This window comes from Megalops cyprinoides, chromosome 1 (genome assembly GCF_013368585.1).
Source record: "Megalops cyprinoides isolate fMegCyp1 chromosome 1, fMegCyp1.pri, whole genome shotgun sequence".
Taxonomy (NCBI): Eukaryota; Metazoa; Chordata; class Actinopteri; order Elopiformes; family Megalopidae; genus Megalops; species Megalops cyprinoides.
Window position 1 is genome coordinate 5595423 of NC_050583.1, and position 21467 is coordinate 5616889.

The following is a 21467-nucleotide window of genomic DNA, read 5'->3' on the forward strand; positions in this document are numbered from 1 at the left end:
TCAAGTTTGCCTGGGACTGTTTTTAAGGGGGATCGGCATCGGTAGGTTGTATCTACCTTTATAATAAATAAATATTATCACACCTTCGGACGCTGCAAATTCCGCTCTGTTACACGGTCTGTCACCCCCTTTTCAGGGCGAAAATATTCGGGGCTAGGCTTAGAATATTCGGGGCTATAGCCCCGAATGATCGGACCTAACGAAGCCACTGTTGTAGCCTATGTCAATCGCTCATACCAATAATGCGAGTACATATATGTCACTGGGTGCTTCATTGAACTTAATGGTTCTGCACTTAATTAATGTAGGCTACTGGATTCATTCTGTAATTCTGTACTGGAATGCAATACATAACGTTAGATATAAGATATATATAAGGCTCATGGCTGTGATCATTGATAGACAAACGCCTGTTTACAATATTGTCATTTAGTAGACGTTCTTATCCAGCGCGACTCACACGGTGCATCTAATGCAGTGGCATGGAAACTTGCATGAACAGGACACCACCAACCGCGCGTGAGCTAGCGTCAGGGCGAACCATTGCCTCCTTTGTCGCATTCATGGTAGCACACAAACGACACAGCTTTTTTTAGGGAAAATCATGTCCGAAGTTATCAAAATTTGGACGGGAGTCACATTCGAATCCAATGTGACTCGAAAACACGTTTGAAAAAAAGTTAGAAACTTGGGATCTTTTATCCAGTTCTAATGTTTTATTTAACATATGCTTTACATAATAGCAAAAGAGGAAATCGACCTTTTGGGTCATTTGAATAGAATTAAGAAAAATACAGAATAGAAAACCCCTTTTCTTCTTTTCTATTTGTGATTCAAAAAATAAACTTAAGTATGGAAAATACCACGCCTTTCAGGCAAGCTGCTCTCTTGCATATGGATTTGGAAGGTTTTACAGATGAAACTTTTGCAAACGATGAGACGATTTCAAGCGTAAAATTAAAAACGTTTTTTGAGAGGTTAAAAATAGGACAACTGCGTAAACGCACTCCTTAAAGCCGTATCGGGGCAAGCTTAAACAAGTCGTGAAAGTAATCTTTCAAAATACCGATACTCCATACTCTTCTTCCTCTTCTTTCTAACCACGCCATACACAACACTCTATCAGACAACTATACCAAAATGTGCAAATAACGTTCCGAAAGCATTACGAAAATGGTCCTGAAATACTTAGAGCTTTTCACAATAGCGTGCGTGAACATTGTGCCTACATTAAAAATCGCAGATTTAGGCTAGTCTGTATCTGGGGAAAACACTAACTTTGTGTTGCACTTCACATTTAGTACCCTATATGGAAATATGTAAATATACCTGCTGGAAATTGTGTGAGTGCTCAATGACAGTCTACAGACAGGTTCTCAACCGGTGTGCCGTGCAATTCTGAGCAACCCGATGCGTTTTTATACAGGTGTCTGTGTGTGCGCACTTATACTCTGTGAAAAGACTGATGTTTTATATTGTGCTATTAACCCTTTCGCACGTAACTTATGTTTATGCTATGTAGCACGAGTGTTACCTTACATGGTTCGTTATGTTTTCATTAGCGTTTTTAAGCTTTCATAGTTTTCAGTTAGCATTTGCTATATTTTAACGTTAAATCGCTGTTTCTTCAAATCTGAAATGAGCTAGAATTTTTTCCAATCTAGTGTTTTAATCGCACCGGTTTTAGCATACGCGCTAAACGGCAAATCACTAGTGACCCCGGGTGAGCTGGAAACAGAGGAAGCCCAAACATTACCTTTAAATCTATCATTACTTTCAACCTGTTTCCCTTTATCCTCCTTGATTATCAATAAAACAAATAATTCACAGAATAATCGACACCAATTGCGTAATTAGAATAATAGACTATGCCCGCGAAACACCGCAGATTGTCTGAAATGTGTGTGTTATTGCGAAAGCTACAACGTGAGATTGTTTCTGCTGGAATGCTTGTGCCGAGTAGAGTGGTCGACAATGACTGAAAATGACTTTCCCAGGAATAGTGAAAGCAGAGAATCCCCCTCCCCTGCCCTCCTACACCCCCTTCAGGTGAGACGAGGGTTAAAGATACGGATATGTTGTGGATATATGGGACCATGAATTCTCTGTTGCGTTTTTCTCCCGCCCACCTGCATGACATCGCCCATAGCGGGGCACCTGGGCGTGGCGTACCCTGCGAGCGCGGCTATATGTATCATGTCTCTGAACATGCACAACCACACCAACAGCAGCCAGGTGAAATCCGTCTGAGCAGTCCTTTAAAGATCTGTTGCGGCACATTTAGCTGACCGAAGACATGGCCTTGGTGGGAAGCCAGCGTTTCTCTGCCAACTCGTTCTCCGGGTTTGGGTCGAGCAGCCGCAGGGCTGCGTCCATGAGCGTCGGTCGCAGCGTGGCCCAGAGCAGCTCCTCCGGGTTCGGCGGTGGAGCCGGGCTCGGTGCCGGGGGAGGTTTTAGCTATGGGGGTGCTGGTAGCGCCAGGCTGAGTTATGGGGCCGTTTCCGGAGGATCGTCCGGTTACGGAATGAGCTACGGAGGAGGAAGCGCTGTTGGTGGCGGACTGAGAGTGGGGTTGAGCCAGGCGAGCGCTGTTGGCAGTGGGTTTGGCATGGGCAGCGGTACGAGCGCAGGGTTCGGTATGTACGGTGCTGCCCGCGGTGTAGGCGCAGGTGTAGGGTTCGGGATGGCAGGCGGCGCAGGTGCGGGCTATGATTTCGGCGGCATGGGTATTGAGGCAGGCCCCACCACGTTCGCAGTGAGCGAGAAGAAGCTTTTGCAGTCTCTGAACGACCGCCTGTCGTCCTACCTGGACAAGGTGAGGATGCTGGAGACCACCAACCGCGAGCTGGAGGAGAAGCTACGAGCCTTCACCGTCAACAAGGTTCAGACCCGCGACTTGCAAGTGTACGAAGAGCAGCTGAAGCCGCTGAGACAGCAGGTAATAGTCATTTGAATGACATTTAAGGGTCATTATTCACAATTGTGTGCTTACCGTGAACATCACTCATCGCTTGCATCCCAGATTTAAGAGGCAACGTTACCATTCCAAACTGAACGAATGACTGCGAACCGGTCAGGTGTCGCATAATGTTTTCTTCTGCGTGAATGAATAAACTACACGATAGTTCTCCCATAGCGTAATAGTTCTGGTTGTATACTTTGGCCTTGCACTGTCACGCATGTTTAGGTGACCATATTCCAAAGGTAACGCCCTCCTCTCCATTCTACCCGCAACACAGCTGCTGACTCTCATGCAGGAAAACTCGCGCCTGGCTCTGGAGGTCGACAACGCCAAGCTGGCAGCGGATGACTTCCGAATGAAGTACGTTTCCGTTCAGTCGGTATTGTTTTGCCAGTCACCAAAAGTCCCAGAGCAGCTGGTATGACGTTGCACATGTAACCGAAAAGGTTTTGTTTGGCATACAGTTTGGGACTCTGCTGGTGCATTTATTAACAATGATTTAGTATTAATTTATTAACGGCTACAATAGCCCAGAACAACGTTATCTTCGAACGGAATTGGAATTAAAATGCTATCTAAACATGTATGATGTATTACGATAATTGGAGGTTGTTCCGTGGACTGTTTTCATCCCGGTTAGTGACTTCTTTGTGTGTGTGTTTGTCATATTCTGTAGGTTGGAAAGTGAATACAACATGCGGCAGTCTGTGGAAGGAGACATCGCCGGACTGAAGGCGCTGAGGTCGGAGTACGAGTTCAGCAACACAGCGCTGAATCAGGAGCTCCAGATGCTGGCTGGGGAGCTCACGGCAATCAAGAAGAATCACCACGAGGTGCTTGGTCTTGGGTCAACACCCTCTCCCACAACCCTTTGCGTCTTGGTTTACACTGAATTGCTAACCGAATAGAACAATTCCAGGTCATTACTGAGTTGAAAAGTTGGACAATGCACATCCTATTTTTGTACAAATTTTAACTCGTCTACTAAAAAATGTATTACTGTCTTTACTGTTCAGCCTATGTAGTTGTGTGTGTAAATTTGTAACCGGCCTGGATGGTGCTGTCATGTTCCCAGGAAGTGATCACTCTGCGTGGGGAGATGGCCGGTACTGTTACTGTGGACGTCCAGGCAGCTAACACCACCAACCTCTCCCAAATCCTGGAGGAGATCCGCTCGGAGTACGAAACCGTCGTCCAGAAGAACCGCCAGGAGGTCGAGGGCTGGTATACGAAGCAGGTGATCACACCTGTCTCTGGCTACACACCTGTCTGACTCTGCACACATGCATAAATGTATACAACTGTCATACTGTGTATCTGTTCAATATTACACACCTATCTTTGCACACCTGTCCCATATAACAGGGGAGCAACAGTAATGTGAGACAGGTGTGCAGTGAGACTGTCTCTTCACTGGAATTTATACACCTGTCTCTCATTGCACACCTGTCTAACATTACACATCTGTTTCTCATTGTACACCTGTCCCATATAACAGAACTGTTTGTCATTGCACACCTGTCTGATATTGCACACCTTTTTCACACTGCCCATCTGTTTCTCAGAGTATGAATAGTGACTCTATAACTTGAGAGACCTGGGTATTATAAAGACTAGAGCAGCAACACCCAGTGCATTTTGCTCTGGGGAAGGTACACATCCCAAAATGCACCTGTAATGTTCTCCCAGCATGCTCTCTAATTTTTTGCGTGTGGCTCACAGATGGAGATTAAACAGGTGGAGCAGAAACAGACCACGGAGACTGCAGTGACCACCAGCTCGGAGATCGTGGAGGGACGCAAGCAGAGCCTCTCCCTGCAGACTGAACTGGACACCTTAATCATGTCTGTGAGTGCACAGTGCTAGAGACTGAGTTTGAGAGACTGAGTTTGAGAGGTGGTTGGTGTATGTGTACACTGTGATGGACGGATGAACGGCATGACCTTTCTTTTACAGAAAACGTCTGTGGAGGACCGTCTGGTAGAGACGGAGACGCAGTACCAGATCCAGCTCCAGCGGCTCAACAGCATGGTGGTGACGCTGGAGAACGAGCTGGCCAATGTGCGCGAGGGTGCCATGCAGCAGGCCCAGGAGTACCAGAACCTGCTGAACTTGAAAGTGAAGCTGGAGATGGAGATCGCCACCTACAAGCAGCTGCTGGAGGGGGCAGACCTTGGCTTTGGTGTTGCAGGCAAAGCAGCAGGGGGCGGCTACTCCATGGCCACAAAGTCCAGCTCCAGCATGTCCTCCATGTCTTCTGGGGCCTCCAGAATTGGTGGGGCAGCAATGTCATCTGACACCACCAGTGTAACGGTGATGTCATCTGGAGGTGCTGCAAGTGCAATGTCGTCTGGAGGCATTTCAGTCATGCAGTCCTCGGAGGTCATTTCTTCTGGTGGTGCAGCAATGGTAGCCTCTAGTGGCGGGGCCATGATGGCCAGCGGTTCTGCGTCAGAAAGTTCGGTGATGAGGCAGTCGAGCAGCTCAGGATTTTCTTCATCCAGCAGCTCTGAGATGTCCTCATCTAGCTCTGCTATGATGTCATCTAGTGGGGGTGCCGTGATCTCCTCTGGTGGTGCTATGTCAGCTGGTGGTGCCATGATTTCTGGTAGTAGCTCAGATGCATCAATGGAGATGAAATCCTCCAGCATGGAGTCATCTAGTAGCTCAGCCATGATGTCATCTAGTGGAGGTGCAATGATGTCATCTAGTGGAGGTGCAATGATGTCATCTGGTGGGGCCATGATGAGTGGTGGTGGAGCTATGATGTCATCTGGTGGTGCTATGATGAGTGGTGGTGCTGCAATGATGTCATCTGGTGGGGCTATGATGTCTAGCAGTAGCTCTGGGGCATCAATGGAGATGTCATCCTCCAGCATGGAGTCATCTAGTAGCTCAGCAATGATGTCATCTAGTGGAGGTGCAATGATGTCATCTGGTGGGGCCATGATGAGTGGTGGTGGAGCTATGATGTCATCTGGTGGTGCTATGATGAGTGGTGGTGCTGCAATGATGTCATCTGGTGGGGCTATGATTTCTAGCAGTAGCTCTGGGGCATCAATGGAGATGTCATCCTCAAGCATGGAGTCATCTAGTAGCTCAGCAATGATGTCATCTAGTGGAGGTGCAATGATGTCATCTGGTGGGGCCATGATGAGTGGTGGTGGAGCTATGATGTCATCTGGTGGTGCTATGATGAGTGGTGGTGCTGCAATGATGTCATCTGGTGGGGCTATGATGTCTAGCAGTAGCTCTGGGGCATCAATGGAGATTTCATCCTCCAGCATGGAGTCATCTAGTAGCTCAGCAATGATGTCATCTAGTGGAGGTGCAATGATGTCATCTGGTGGGGCCATGATGAGTGGTGGTGGAGCTATGAGTGGTGGTGCTGCAATGATGTCATCTGGGGGTGCTATGATGTCTAGCAGTAGCTCAGGGGCATCAATGGAGATGTCATCCTCCAGCATGGAGTCATCCAGCAGCTCTTCAATGATGTCATCTGGTGGAAGTTCCATGATGTCATCTGGCGGTGGTCTCATGATGTCTGGAGGGGGTGGCATGATGTCTGGCGGGGGTGCCATGATGTCTGGAGGGGGTGGCATGATGTCTGGAGGGGGTGGCATGATGTCCTCCAGTGGAATGATGTCCATGTCTGGCGGCTCCAGTTTCTCCAGGTGAGTTCTTACTAGCTTGGTGGTTCCATACACATCTCAATGCTAATATTTCTACCTTGATGTCCCCTCAGAAATATTAATGATCCGAATGTACATTGACCAGACATATGGAAACATAAATTGTCCAACATTTTCAGAACAGGTCATCATAGAGTTTTGTTACGGCCAAAAGAACACAAGCTAAGTTTTTTTATGAAGTCTATAATAAAACATTTTTTCATTAAATGATGTAGCAGCTAGTTAGCTTTTTTGGCTCCACCCACATGCTGACTGTACCTGTTCTCCTGTGTCCTTAGCTCCTCCTCCAGCTCCGCCCAGAGTTCCTCCATGAGCAGTAAGTGTTCTGTCACTCTGTACCAGCTTTCACTCTTACTCTTTCCTTTCATTCTCTCATTCCGTCCTTCTGTCCATGCTTCTCACTCCTTCTCCTCACTCTCTTTCCTTCACCTTCATTCTGTGATCTTTTACTAAACCCTTGGCTTTTTTTTTTTTTGCCCTCATCGCACCTTTTCAGTCCTTTCAGTCACCCTGTCAGCCCTTCTCTCTCCGTCCCTCTCTCACCCCTCTCGCCTTCCTCTTATCCCTCCCCTCCCTTTCTTGTTCTTTCAGCTCAAAGTGATCTTGATTGCAATGCCAAATAGTTGTTATAGTAGTAAAGGTAGCAGCATTTTGGTGACCAGCTGTTCCTGAAAAGTCTGTGTGTGTGTGTGTTTGTGTGCGCATGCGTGTGCACATGTGTGTGCATGTGTATGTTACAGGGTACAATGTAAAATGGCAGCCATCAGATTGCATTTTATTGCTATCTAAATCAATACAAACCAAACTGATCTTACGCCATGTCCTCATAATGTCCGCATTTAAACTGGCAGCCCCTCTGGGGTTTGTGTAAATCTTCCAGCGTGATTTTCAGCAATGGTCAAGGGGGCATGTGGCTCCAACAGACAGGAGGAGACTGTGGATAAATGAATCTCTCCTCTCCACTCCGTCAGGCTCCATGTCAGGTGGTGAGGCCATCATCATGGCTACGGCCCAGCACATGTGATGTGTGATGTCCTCCCCCAAAGAGAGCCGGCCTTCAGAGCCGAAGAGATCCCTAAGGGAAGCCGACGCCTCACTGCGGATCGTCCCCTCTCTTCCTAACGGTCACAGTCCTCTGAGTGGAGGACACAGCTATGTTTCTCATCTGAAATAAAGCCAACACTCCAAAGCAAAGATGGTGTCTGAGTTTTCTTCTTATCCCTCTACTCATTCTATAAGCTTAAAATTGTGAAAAAGAAGGGGGTGGGTTTATGACTATGTACCTTATTTCCACATACTCTATGGTAACAGGGAAGTAATATGGAATATGATCTGTTCCTCAGAGCATGGGAGTTAAGACAGTTAGTTGATGCAGTCCCTGCCCTCCACAGAAGTACAATGAGCTTGGCTTCTTGCAGGATCCACATCTGATCTCTGGTCTTGCTTCCACAAGATCCTGATTTTTATTCTAAACCTTTAACAGCATTTAAACAAATTCCTACACCAACTCGAATTTCCTGTTGGAAGAAAGGAGTTTATCAAGCCAAATATATATGGAAATATACACGTAACACAATGTTAACAATTTCCTTTTATGCTCAGTGCTGCATTTGGCATTCAAATGAGGATTATAAGGTAACTAGGCTCACTCTAGATTATAGGACATTAATGGACTACAATGGGCTGTTCCTGTGAAATATCCTCAATGTCGGGGAGGGTATCAGAGCTAAGGAGGTCAAAGGGCATGAATGCCTTAAAGTCTGGGGTCCCTGGAGGTTGCCAGTTGCTGCAGCTCAAGGTCAAAGGGCTGTCGCGTGATGACGGGTGTGGCTGTCAAGTCAGGCGGTGAGTGAGAAAGAGACAAGCAGCAGGAGGGAATGCTACACTAGCCAATGGCCACTTGCATTTCCATTGATGGGCTGAGGCAACCCAGAAAAAAAAGGCAGTACCAAACATAAGAACTCCTCCTCATGCTCCCGTGAGCAGCACTGGCACTGTCCGTGAGCTTGCATCGCTCCTGTGAGCAGGGTCAGTGCTGTCCATGGTCCTGCAGAAACTTTATCTGCTGAGGGGCGTGGGGTTCTCAACTGACAGTGACCGGGCTTCTAAAAGGGCTAAACTGCATTGTGTCCTTGATTCCTACATCCTTGCATTCACTGTAATGCAGAAATTGATAACTGGTCACCAACTGAAGACCTGCTCTAATTCCATAGGTAAGATACGAAGGAAGCAAGACATTTCCCACATTGTCTTCTCCAGCAGAGAATGGATAGAAGAATCATCATGGTGAAGTTTTTTTTTTAGAGATTTGTAACACAGCATCATCTCCATGCTAAAAAAACCACATCTGCCCATTGAGATGGAGATGGATTGGCTTCTAAATGTGCCACGACAATGTTTAACTTGAACAAAGACGGGCCACTTCCCTCGCTGCGTTCGGCATCTCTTCCTTTTCTCCTTGTGTCGTTTGATGTCATTTCCTCATCAATGCGTTTCACCGAGCAACCAAAGAGGAGCTGTGGAAGAGATGCGGGGGCTCCTCTCAAAATGTAACAGAACGAACCCAGCGGCTCCAGGGGCCTCGGGGGTCAAAGGACACTAGATCTCAAGTCAAAGGGAGGTGGAGAGGGCAGTGAGAACGTTCTCCCTACATCTCTTACATTTCATAAAGTCAACAGATTCATGGCAGACGCTTGGGACATGCTGTACTTTGGGGCTTTATTATTGCTACCATATTCAGTACATATCCAGCAGCAGATACACAGCCTGGTTCAGTGCCTTATTGCACAAGGTTCACTACACCTTTTAATCTAATTCATACAAGGTAAATCTGCATAGTTGAAAACAATATACCTGTACCCGCATGGAAACTATAAAAAAATCATCCGCTGAATTCTAAAATAATCCTATTCTGAAATATTTATATTTACAAGCCCAGGTTTTCCACTTTTATGAAAATATAACACTTCTCTTCTACCTCTATTTAGCATTGACCATCTTTTAAAAATATCTTTAATCATCCATGTCACACAACCAGCTCGGCCTCAAGAGTACAATCAATATTACCCACACATACATTTTTGTTTGCTCAGCCTTAGAGACAATTGCTGTTAATCTGCATACAATACATAGCCGAGGGGGCCACTGGCCAGGCATTTAAATGTGGTGTTATGTTTCAGTAGCATGTCATGCGGTAATATGGTCTGACCGTAGAGGGTGAATACTAGTGTCCATGAGAAAAAGGGCAAGATGAGTCTGAGCGAAGACGGACCAGCGGACAGATGTGCTGACCACCTCCTGCAGGGGTCTGATCTTCTGAGAGCTGCTGAGACACAGAGGAGACGGACGTGAGATCGGGCAGAGTAAGAGGCTGCTGCTGAAGTGACTGCAGAAGGCTGCTCACGGAAACCCAGTCCTGAGCCCCGACCCGGCTAGTGGGCTAACTTACAAGAGACATGAGAAGTAGCTGTGTGAAATTAGCTAGCTAGATAAAATAAAGGAATCTCAACAGTCAACATCTGGTTTTCTCAAGTTGTTTTAATTTTCTCCTCGCCTTTCTAAGCTTTCCGAGGCTTGTTAACAAGCTTGTGGAGGCCGTTTCACTAGAGTCAACACGAAGGACTGGTGCTAATGTAATCCAGCTATCACTTTGTCCCAAACATAATTTTTTTGTCTGGAGTAAAACAGCGTGATAGAAAATACAGATACAGATTTATAATCAATCCAGTCAATAAAGACCAAATCAACCTACATCCTAAGATTTGCAGCGAACATGGCCATGGTAACCCCAGATATGGAGTGCTTTGCTCCATGGGGTGATTGGCCATGGGGTGTCTGCTTTGGTCCGAAGGTTACACAATGCATGCAAAAGATGCACTCTTCTCAATCTGCAGTTACCAGCCAATAGGGAATCAATACAGCGAACAGGTATAGTAAGACAGCGCCCTCCGGTGGAAGCTACAACGTGAGACTTTAACAAGGATGGCATTTATCGATTTAAATTACGTTAAATGCTCATGACACATCACAACTTTTGTGAGGTCTGTGTTCTAAACGTTATTGTTCATTGCACTCAACCTAATAACATATAATAACATAATATATTTATATATATATATATATATATATATATATATATATATATATATATATATATATATATATAATTATATATATTATATAATATAATAATAATTTCGATTTAACTAAATTTAGCTCTGTTTTGTAATTTGAATTTTGTAACACAAAACAGCTATAATGTGGAACATTTAAGAGAAGGCTTTGGGATTACTTGCCACTTAATTAGTCAAATTGCCATCCTTGTTAATTAAACAACGTCATGCTATAGCTTTAGCAATAGCGCACAAACTACGGACAATCTGCGCTGTTCCGCAAACATAATCATTTACTCTATTTACGCGTTGGTGTCAATTATTCTGTGAATTATTTGTTTTATTGTTAATCAAGGAAGATAAAGGGGAACAGGTTGAAAGTAATGATAGATTTAAAGGTAATGTTTCAGCCTCCCCTGTTTCCAGCTCACCAGCCGCCACTGACACCATCTACCAGGAAGTGACGGATATCCATCTACTTATAGATATAAATCAGAGGGATGGGCACTCCCTTACAGATACAGAGCAGAAGGATGGGGACTAACTCCCTTGCAGGCCACTAATCCAATTTCCTATAACAGACACTCGGATGTAACGGTTGAGTGTCTGTTCTCCATGCTGCTGTGCAAGACAGGAGGAGAACAGATAAGTCACCACACCTGATTGGTTTACACAGCAGAGGGGTGTTATGGTGTAGTGCCAGCTGCAGCCACTGTGCCAGGTGGTGATTGGACAAGAGCACGCCAAAGCAGATGTAAACTGGCCAATAACGACCCGACAAACAGGCAACAAACCAAAGGAAATGTCCCACTGCAGGCCTGCCCATACTGGGCCATCCCGCTGGGGCTGGGAGGAGAAGCCTGTGGCGGTTTCGGAGGTTTTAAGAGTGGTGGAAGAACTATGAAGACTGTGCAGCTCTAGCGGGCTTAACTGAGGAAACAGGAGCTAGCTGGGCTGATTTAGAACCAGCCTCAGCTGTGTATCTGTCTGCGGGTCCTGAAAGCCTCCAGCCGAAATATCCAACAGCCCTGTGTATTCCCACACCCCTCTCTCTGACAGACAGAGCACAGGGGGACGCATTCTAACTGCCTGACAGATGTAGCATGTAGGCTTCAGAACCAGTGTAAACCGAGATGAGCGTGTTTTCGTGTGCATCTTTTTTTGCGTATCCTCCCTCACTCTTTCTTTCTCTCCCTCTCCATTTCCTCTCTCCTCCCTCCACCCTGACTCATGAGCTGTGGGTATCTTGCTAACTTACTGTACTTCACGCTCCATCCTGCCCTCCCTCAAGCCCCAACCCCAAACACACACCCACCTTCAGCAGCTCCAGTCGTACCTGTGTGTGCCTATGGTGAAGCTGAGGTTGGGGGGGTCTCAGAGGGGGGGCTTGGAGGAGTGGCACACACTGGCGCCCCCTCAGTGACGTACCACACCTCGTTGTGTCTGTGGAAGAGCCTCCTGGGACTAAAGAAACACACAGACATTATGTTACCTCAAACAGACACACACACACACACACACACACACACACACGCACACACACACACATTACATTATTGTCAATAAGCAGATGCTCTTACCCAGAGTGACTCACATTGGTTTCAGTTTTATCCATTCATACAGCTGTACAGATATTAAATCAGGCATTGTGCCCCAGAGGGGAATCAAAACAGCAACCTTTCGGTTAGAAGCCCTGCTCTTTACCTCTACACCACACAGACAGACAGACAGGCAGACAGACAGACAGACAGACACACACACAGACACACACACACACACACACGCACGTACACGCACACACACACACACACACACACACGCACAGCCAGGCAGGTTATGTGTGAGGCAGGTGTGCACCTGTTATAGCCCGCCCCGTAATGGAAGGTGCTGTTGTAGGAGGCCTGGACTGAGTTCAGGTCTTTCTTCAGCAGGTGGGAGTGAAGTCTGGACGTCAGGGACAGCATCCAGCCTCCATAGCTCCTCACATACACAGTCATGTCTGGCATGTCCGTGAAATATACCTGACGGAAAGGACCATAGATGTGTAGACCAAATAACATAGCCAAAGCAGCACAGATGTTTAGATCAACAGATACAGCCAAAGCACCACAGATGTGTTACCAATAGATGATGCCAAAGCACCATAGATGTGTAGACCATTAGACAGAGCTGAAGAGTCATAGATGTGTAGACCAACAGCCAGTTAATGCACCCTAGATATTTAGATCAACAGGCTCACCTTTTCATTGGTGGGTATGGGAGGGTTTTCCTGATAGGCTGAGGGCAGCAGAAAGCTAAGTGTATAGACCGTTGGTTTCAGCCTCTTCTCTGCTGGTATTTTCACCAAGACAGGAGCTGTCATGTCAATTATCGCCCCTGCAGACGGACACACATACCCAACAACTCATAAAACTGCACAGTCGACACAAACACATACTGACACTCACCTGCAGACAGATACATGAAGGTATCAGGAATCATGCCTTAAATACGAAGAAACGCAGAGTAAGATTTGTGCTTGTAAATGGAGCTTCTCTTCCCTCCATCTTGCATTGAGCAGAACAGCATTGCACGACGCTTGCAACGTTCCTGGCCAATAAATCGTGTACACTGCCACCTACTGGATGTTTGTGTTAGAACAGCCACATCTTACAGTTCCTTGAGAGCAAGTTGCAAATCGTGAGTCGTGAGCTTTCTTTCATTTTTGGCACTCAGAATGGCGAGAGAAAGTGGCCAAAAATCACATGATAAGATTACGCTCCTGAGCACTCAGACTGGAAGTTAGAAAACGCAAATCCTGTGGTATGGTTTTGCGAGTATGAAGTTAGGATTACAGTTTGTTTTTTGAAGTTTGGAGATCGCAAGTTACAATTGCAAACTCCAAAATGCCGTTTCGCAAGTTGTGAATTGCAATTGTGATTGGTGTTTCACTTTTACAGTTCGCCGTTTACAAGCACAAATCTTACTCTGCGCTTCTTCATATTTAAGGTACAATTCTCCCTTCATAGATATACCATCCACATACAAACACACACACTCACCTGCACACAGATACACCATCCACACACAAACACACACACCCCCCTGTGGACAGACAGGTTCACACACACAGGCTCACAGTTTGGGGTGTGGACCTACCATCCGAGTTGGCCCCTGTGATGTAGTTGAAGAGCCTCCTGAAGGCCACCGTGGTCCCCACCTCCATAAAGAGGGCCTCTGCGTCCGTTGACACCCACTTGGACGGGCCATAGTGACGCACCTGCAACACACACATCTGTCAGGCACTCACCTTTTATACCACATACAGCCTGTGAGTGGCTGTGTGCGTGTGCGTGTGTGCGTGTGTGAGAGAGAGAGAGAGAGAGAGAGAGAGGGAATGTTTGTGTGAGAGAGAGAGTGTAAGTGTGTGTATATGAGAGAGAAAGAAACGGAGGGAGTGTGTGTGTGTGTGTGTGTGTGTGTGTGTGTGTGTGTGTGTGTGTGTGCGTGTGTGTGTGTGCGTGTGTGAGAGAGAGAGAGAGAGAGAGAGAGAGAGAGAGAGAGAAGGAGAGAGGAAGAGAAGGAGAGAGGAAGGGAGAGAGAGAGAGAGAGAGAGGAAGAGAAGGAGAGAGGAAGGGAGAGAGAACCCCTTCGTTTCAGGCCTCACCTCATACCCTGAGGTCTTGCAAATGGTATCGAACTGCAGGCATTCCTTCGCCTCGGGGCAAAGGCTGGAGGAGTTACCGGGGCTTAAGAAGACCACAGACACAGCGCTCCATTACACATTAAAAGCCTCACTAACACAGCTTCCTGTTCCACAGACACACTCCAAAACTACAGAGCTGCACGGAGTACGGCACATGTGCCCTCACACCTGAACGGTTTACACAGAGGGGGCATAGTTTTATTTACATTACATTACGTTATAACACTACTTATAATCAAGCTCTACCGCAGGGTAACTTGCGCAACCTGACTAGACAAGGGAAGACAAGTATGCTATCATACATCACAGTCACTAAATCACAGAATCCAAAACACATTGCGATACTACATGGGAAATAAATAGCAAGAAATACAAGTACTTCTGTGCAGTAGTGCTCATGTTTCTGTGGGCGGGTTGGTGTGCAGGTGTGTGGGTTTAATGGGGAGTGAACGGGCTTGGGGCCGCTGTGCGCGGAGCGGGGGGGTGTGGGGGGGGGGCAGGGAGGACAGACGCCGCAGGGCTTACCCCAGACCAGCTTCAGCTGCCACTGTCAGCAGGAACACCAGCAGCCCAGCCGTACAGAGCCTGAGGGAGAAGCACACAGAGTCACACACCGTCCGATACACACGCACACACACACACACACACGCACGCACGCGCACACACACAGAGACTCACACTGTCAGACACAAACACACACACATACACACTCACACACACACAGACTGACACTGTCAGACACAAAGACACACACACACAGTCTCACACTGTCAGACACAAACACACACACACAGTCTCACATGGTCAGAAACAGACACACACACATGCACGCACACACACACACACACAGCCTCACACTGTCAAACACAAACACACACACACACACAGTCTCACATGGTCAGAAACAGACACACACACATGCACGCACACACACACACACACAGCCTCACACTGTCAAACACAAACACACACACACACACAGTCTCACATGGTCAGAAACAGACACACACACACACGCACGCACACACACACACACAGCCTCACACTGTCAAACACAAACACACACACACACACACACACACACACAGTCTCACATGGTCAGAAACAGACACAAACACACACACACACACACACACACACACATACACAGTCTCACACTGTCAGAGACAGACACAGTCTCACATGGTCAGAAACGTTAAACACACAGATCCAAACACAGCCAAACACACACACAGCCCCCAGATGCACAATTATATGGACTGAAGCACAATAAAACACACAGTTAAATGTACTGTACTGCAACAGACACACAGTCTAAAACAGATGAAGAGAGTGAAACAAGGTTTAAACAGGACAGGATGGCATCAGACCAAGTTTAGGGGTCAGAACAAAGAGAGGACAGCGCTGTGGGACATTGGGCTCCAATTCAACACACAAACCTATGCACATCTGGGACACCAGCTGAGGTCATTTCCTCTCCAATGTGGGATTTCAATACAGACACAAAGTGCTGTGGCTGAAACAGAGCCAGCAGACTCACTGGCGCCTCCCCAAGGCTGAAACTGCTAACTACACCGCCCATCCACACCCGGAGGAACAAGCTGTTCACTGACTGCCAACTCCTTTACCTGCAGAGCTCTGACCACACTGTGGCCGGTGCCGGGTGCTATGCCTGCAGAGAGCTGAACACACTGTGGCCGGTGCCGGGTGCTGTACCTGCAGAGAGCTAACCACACTGTGGCCGGTGCCGGGTGCTATGCCTGCAGAGAGCTGAACACACTGTGGCCGGTGCCGGGTGCTGTACCTGCAGAGAGCTAACCACACTGTGGCCGGTGCCGGGTGCTATACCTGCAGAGAGCTGACTACACTGTGGCCGGTGCCGGGTGCTATACCTGCAGAGAGCTGAGCACACTGTGGCCGGTGCCGGGTGCTATACCTGCAGAGAGCTGAGCACACTGTGGCCGGTGCGGGGTGCTATACCTGCAGAGAGCTGAGCACACTGTGGCCGGTGCCGGGTGCTATACCTGCAGAGAGCTAACCACACTGTGGCCGGTGCCGGGTGCTATACCTGCAGAGAGCTAACCACACTGTGGCCGGTGCTGGGTGCTATACCTGCAGAGAGCTAACCACACTGTGGCCGGTGCCGGGTGCTATACCTGCAGAGCTCACGTCAGTTACATTATCTTACATCACATTACATTTTTGTCATTTAAGAGGCAGATATTCTTAAGCACATGCAGACTCACACTCACCTAGAGACAGATATGCCACCCACACACAAACACACACACTCACCTGCACACAGATCTACCATCCACACACACACACACACACACACACACATACCTGTGGACAGACACATTATGTTCCATTATTGTCATTTAGCAGGTGTTCTTATTCAGAGCAATTTACATAAGTTACAGTTTTTACATGTCATCCGTTTATGTAGCTGTATATTTACTGAGACAATTCTGGGTTCAGTAGCTCGCCCAGAGGTACACCAGCAGTGCCCCAGTGAGGAATCAAACCAGCAAAGTTTTGGTTGTTAGCCCTGCTCCTTAACCACTATGCCACTGATTCTCAATCCTGCTTCTGGGGGCCCCCTGCTCTACCTACCTGACTGAACTCATCAGTGGCACTTTTGATTAGCTGAGCACACCTGATTTAATCAAGAGCATGTTAATCACACTAATCAGGTGTGTTTGGAGCAAGGATAGATAGAAGATATGCAGGACAGGGGGGCTCCAGGAGTAGGATTGAGAAACGCTGCACTCTGCTACACTGCTGAGTTCCGGCTCCTTTACCTGTGGAGTTCACAGCAGTCTATTTACCTGAGGAGCTCACAGCAGTCTATTTACCTGAGGAGCTCACAGCAGTCTATTTACCTGAGGAGTTCACAGCAGTCTATTTACCTGAGGAGCTCACAGCAGTCTATTTACCTGAGGAGCTCACAGCAGTCTATTTACCTGTGGAGTTCACAGCAGTGTTCGCTTGATGTTTATTTTGCCGGTGGAGGTTTTGGGGGTTTTGTGGACATTTCTAGTTAATGCATTTATAGGGGTATTGAAAGAGAAAAGGGGGAGGGAGGTGGAGGGGGGCTGGAATTGAGGAAGAGGGGGAGCAAGCGAGACACGTTTTCAAAGTGATGTTTTGTGCTGCAGGCATAGCACAAGGGAGCAATGTGTTCTGTTTTTGCCATCGATCTCACAGCTACTGACTGGGCCCCATCGACGCGGCTCTCCTGGCCTCCTTTTGCGGTCGAGCCTGGATGAAGGTCAGGAACCTGATCTTGGACAGTCATCCTCTTTCTTAGTTACTGCCACTTCCGAGTGAAACGTCAATATCACATCATCTATATCAGTACAGCTGCAATCTGATACCAGCAGGCTTGGTGCCAGGAGAAAATACAGAGGGGTGCAATTGCAACCCACAGGGGAGCACAAAAAGTGATAAATACTATGCAGACATCGGAAAATAAGGAGACAACTGGGGGGGGGGGGGGGGGGGGTGCATCGAGGTCCGTCCGAGGTCCACCCCTAGGCATCGCCGTAGCGCCGGGTCTGGATACGAGCCATTATCAGATGCAAAGAAGATTTTTTGAAGTCTGCATTTTACGGAAAGGAAACGTCCAGCCCAGTGCTGTGGCGATGCACGCTGGATTGTAAACTCCGCGTTCATCGCCACAGAAACGCGCAGGATGACTAAGGCGGCGCGCAGCACTGGAGAGGTCGGCGTCCTGCCAGCTCTCCGTTCACGCACCAAAGACAGCTGCGCAGCGCAGCGGTTCCCATGAGCATATCCTCTTCACTGCGGTAAAAATGAGACCAAATTCTTAAATGAAGTCTGATTATGAGGGTAGTTTTGGCTGTAGCCTCCTACGAAAACACAGGGTTGCAAATAGTAATAGTTTGCATCATCATTCCTAACCCAGACCAACCCCTCTTTCGCAGTTTGAGACTTTAAATAAAATAATAAAATAAAAATAATTATCGTTCTATTTAAGATGCCTTGTGGACAAATAGGCAACACGATGTAACTACCCAGATGTTTAACTAGATTTCGCTAACCTTTCAAAGATATTTTGGTTAACACGGGGCAAATATATCCTAATTCATATATTTAGAAAATAAATGCAATTAATTATCAAACGAGTTAACATTAGTTGCCCAGCCATTCTCTTTAATGTTTGCTTATTCGTATCTTTAAGGTTAACAGAGGCCTACACATCTGGAAAGTATATTCACGCGTTACTCTCGGACTAAATCTAAATCGCGATTAGACCGTTAGCCCATATGAAAAATACAGGTTACAATGTTATTTGATGAAATAAACATTTGATTATGTAAATCTAACTTATGTCATTGTAAATATGAAAGATCTCTGAGTTTTAACGTCATCTGCACGACTCGGTACTCTCGAAACAACACGGGACCCCTCTAGCGCCTCACAGCTTTATAAAGATGCCAAACGCGAAGCTCCAAAATGCATCGTGAACGGCTGTCTGAAGCCAAGTAGGAGTTATACCGAGCAGTACTTACATTGTTCTGCAGTGATTATCCATCCGTGCTGTGGTCTCTGGCCGATACCTCACCTCAATGCTGTCTGCGAGCATCTGCGGCGGTTTTATACCTCGCCCTGCTTACGAAACAAGCGGTGCACGCGTTAAGGTCACTGGAGGTCACTCACACACACACACACGCACACACTTGCCCCAAATCGAGTGATGGTGTTTCTGGTAATTCGATGCTACCGACTGAGAAATTCAAAACAGAGCAAATGGGATAAAGGATGACTGTTCCTTGCTATTAAAATACGCTGACGGAATTGCAACTCTGTGAAGCAGCTGAGGTGAGGATTGAGTTTTTGCCATGCGCTGTGGCGGCGGTGCATCCTAACGCGTACCCCTTTATTCAGGACGGAGGTCTGTATTGGTATCGCTTGATATCGATTGGATCAAGCTGTACTGTCTGTGGGATATTTCGGGCTGTCCTTTTAAAAACTCAAAAGCTTTTAAACCCTGCGTTTGCATAATGCAGTAAGTCTAACTGGGATGTCTTCCCCCACCCAGCAAGGACATAAGCTTATTCTGTCGGGTTCTGCAAACGGAGACTCACTGGGATAGGCGCGAGAAAGGCCCCGAAAATAGCAGCTGCGTTACGCTGAATATTATCTCCCGGGGCCAAGGATGAAACGGCTGGATTTAGACAGAGCAGCTGACACCATTACGGGTAGAGCAGGACTCTCATAATTAACCTTTACTGTTAAAATATATTCAAAAAGCGCACTGGAAACTTGTGCGTGGAAGTAACGAAGGGTATATGAAAGGTGTGAGTTTGTGTGTGACTCTGAGAGTTGGCTTAGTTTATCATTTCCCCAGCATTAGCAAGTGTAAAATATGCTGGAGCAGTACTTTAACACATGCATGTGCAAATTATGCCTGTTGTCCCCACTCCCCCCTTACATGGCACATATGAATTTACCAGCTTTTATGTTTAAACACTTCTCAGCAGGCGCGGTTTAATGCACAGGCTGGACTAGGCTGCAGCCTAGGGACCCCACGTGTGCGAGGGCACCGGATTGGCCAGACTATTTTTAACCCTTTCGCAGTAATGTTTATGCTATGTTGCGCATGTTGTATGACATGGTTTATGTTTTCATTAGCGTTAAGCTTCTCATAGTTTTCAGTTAGCATTCGCTATATTTTTAACATGGAATCACTGTTTCCTCAAAGACAACATTAGCTAGATTTTTTCCAAGATAGTGTTCTAATCGCACCGGTTTTAGCATAGGCGCTAAACTTCAGACTTCAAAGGAAAAAAAAAACTTGAGCCCATAAGAAACATATAAAAAATTAAGCAGTTGATTGGGTAGATCCAGGTGCATAGCGCCAGGTGCATAAGGCCACTGGACAGCATGGCAGCAAAATGTCAGAAAGAAAATATTTTGGCGGGGCACAAAACGAAAAGCACGACGAAGAACGGCTGAAAGAACACCGTGGCCATGATCTACTGATTTGTGTCTCTGAGGATGTTGTGATTTTGCCTCAGTAAAACAGGATGTTCTGTACCGCTGCAGATGTTGTAGCTGTTGGTTTAGAAAGCTAAAAGCTCTTACCAGCTTGCATATGTACTGTGAATGCTTTTTCTCTGTAGCATTGCTGTTTATAGTAAAGGCTGTCTCAGAGTGTGTGTGTGTGTGTGTGTGTGTGTGTGTGTGTGCGCGCGCGTGTGGGCCGTGTAATATTCCGAGCACGCTTTTGGGAATGGGATGGTAGAGAAGTGTGCACCGGATACAATTTGAGATGAACTCGGGATGCATCGTTTCTAACATCTCTCCATCGGTAAAATCCGATTTATGTATATATAATTATTAGTAGAGACCCAATGTTTTTATTATTTAGAGATGTGACCAATAATTTTATATTTAGATTGATTCTTCCTCTAAAATGTTTCTCAAGCGCGCTCTCTCTCTCTCCACTGCTGTCAGTGGCCACGTCTCGCGTGAGTTGGAGGCGTGTCCGGGCGACGGGCGAGTCACAGATTATCATGGAGGAGGAAGAGCGACACGTTCCACCGAATGGCTACAAATCAAATGTTTGGCGACACTTCGGATTTTTTTTTTTTATATGCCATGCCGCTATAAAGTACACAGGCAGCACGACTAACTCAAGCTAGAGAAACAAGTTAATTTGGGATTTGCTGTCTGCTTAAGAAGAACCAAATAAATAAGATCAAACTATATGTACTGTATTAAATTGCGTAGCATCACATTCTTTTGCAACGCATCGTATCGCGTTGATTCGCATTGTGTTGAATTAAATCGTGTGGAATCGCAATGCACCGCAATATGGGTGAATCATATCGTATCGCATTAGTAGTTGCCTCATATGTATCTTTAATGTATCGGATCGTTGGCAATGCATGGAGATGTGTATTGCATCGGCCTCAGTGATGGAGATGCACATCCCTATTTTACGCATGGCATTAAATTACTTCTTTTATGGTAAAGCATGATGA

General features: G+C 46.7%; 2 protein-coding genes across 2 annotated transcripts; one reads left to right on the top strand and one right to left on the bottom strand.

Annotated features, from left to right (window-relative positions):
• Positions 1–2296: 2296 nt before the first annotated feature.
• LOC118785107 (keratin, type I cytoskeletal 47 kDa-like) lies at positions 2297–5375 on the top strand. Its single transcript, XM_036539648.1, has 8 exons — positions 2297–2618; positions 2664–2938; positions 3240–3322; positions 3639–3795; positions 4038–4199; positions 4685–4810; positions 4919–5269; positions 5367–5375. The coding sequence occupies exons 1-8, from the start codon at positions 2297–2299 to the stop codon at positions 5373–5375; spliced, it is 1485 nt and encodes a 494-aa protein (XP_036395541.1).
• A 4218-nt stretch (positions 5376–9593) lies between these two features.
• LOC118787048 (heme-binding protein 2-like) lies at positions 9594–19052 on the bottom strand. The gene is made up of 8 exons (XM_036542459.1): positions 18990–19052; positions 14977–15036; positions 14413–14494; positions 13905–14025; positions 13006–13142; positions 12624–12787; positions 12103–12230; positions 9594–9976 (listed from the first exon to the last, which is right to left on the bottom strand). The coding sequence occupies exons 1-7, from the start codon at positions 19010–19012 to the stop codon at positions 12113–12115; spliced, it is 705 nt and encodes a 234-aa protein (XP_036398352.1). The 5' UTR covers positions 19013–19052; the 3' UTR covers positions 9594–9976; positions 12103–12112.
• Between the last annotated feature and the right edge of the window lie 2415 nt (positions 19053–21467).

Excerpts from the sequence above, each read along its gene's own strand:
- LOC118785107 (XM_036539648.1), top strand. The coding sequence starts at position 2,297 with ATGGCCTTGGTGGGAAGCCAGCGTTTCTCTGCCAACTCGTTCTCCGGG. Across the intron at positions 3,323-3,638 it reads GCGGATGACTTCCGAATGAA|GTTGGAAAGTGAATACAACA; the intron begins GTACGTTTCCGT and ends CATATTCTGTAG. Across the intron at positions 4,200-4,684 it reads AGGGCTGGTATACGAAGCAG|ATGGAGATTAAACAGGTGGA; the intron begins GTGATCACACCT and ends TGTGGCTCACAG.
- LOC118787048 (XM_036542459.1), bottom strand. The coding sequence starts at position 19,012 with ATGGATAATCACTGCAGAACAAT. Across the intron at positions 15,037-18,989 it reads GATAATCACTGCAGAACAAT|GCTCTGTACGGCTGGGCTGC; the intron begins GTAAGTACTGCT and ends CTTCTCCCTCAG. Across the intron at positions 14,495-14,976 it reads GCAGCTGAAGCTGGTCTGGG|CCCCGGTAACTCCTCCAGCC; the intron begins GTAAGCCCTGCG and ends GGTCTTCTTAAG.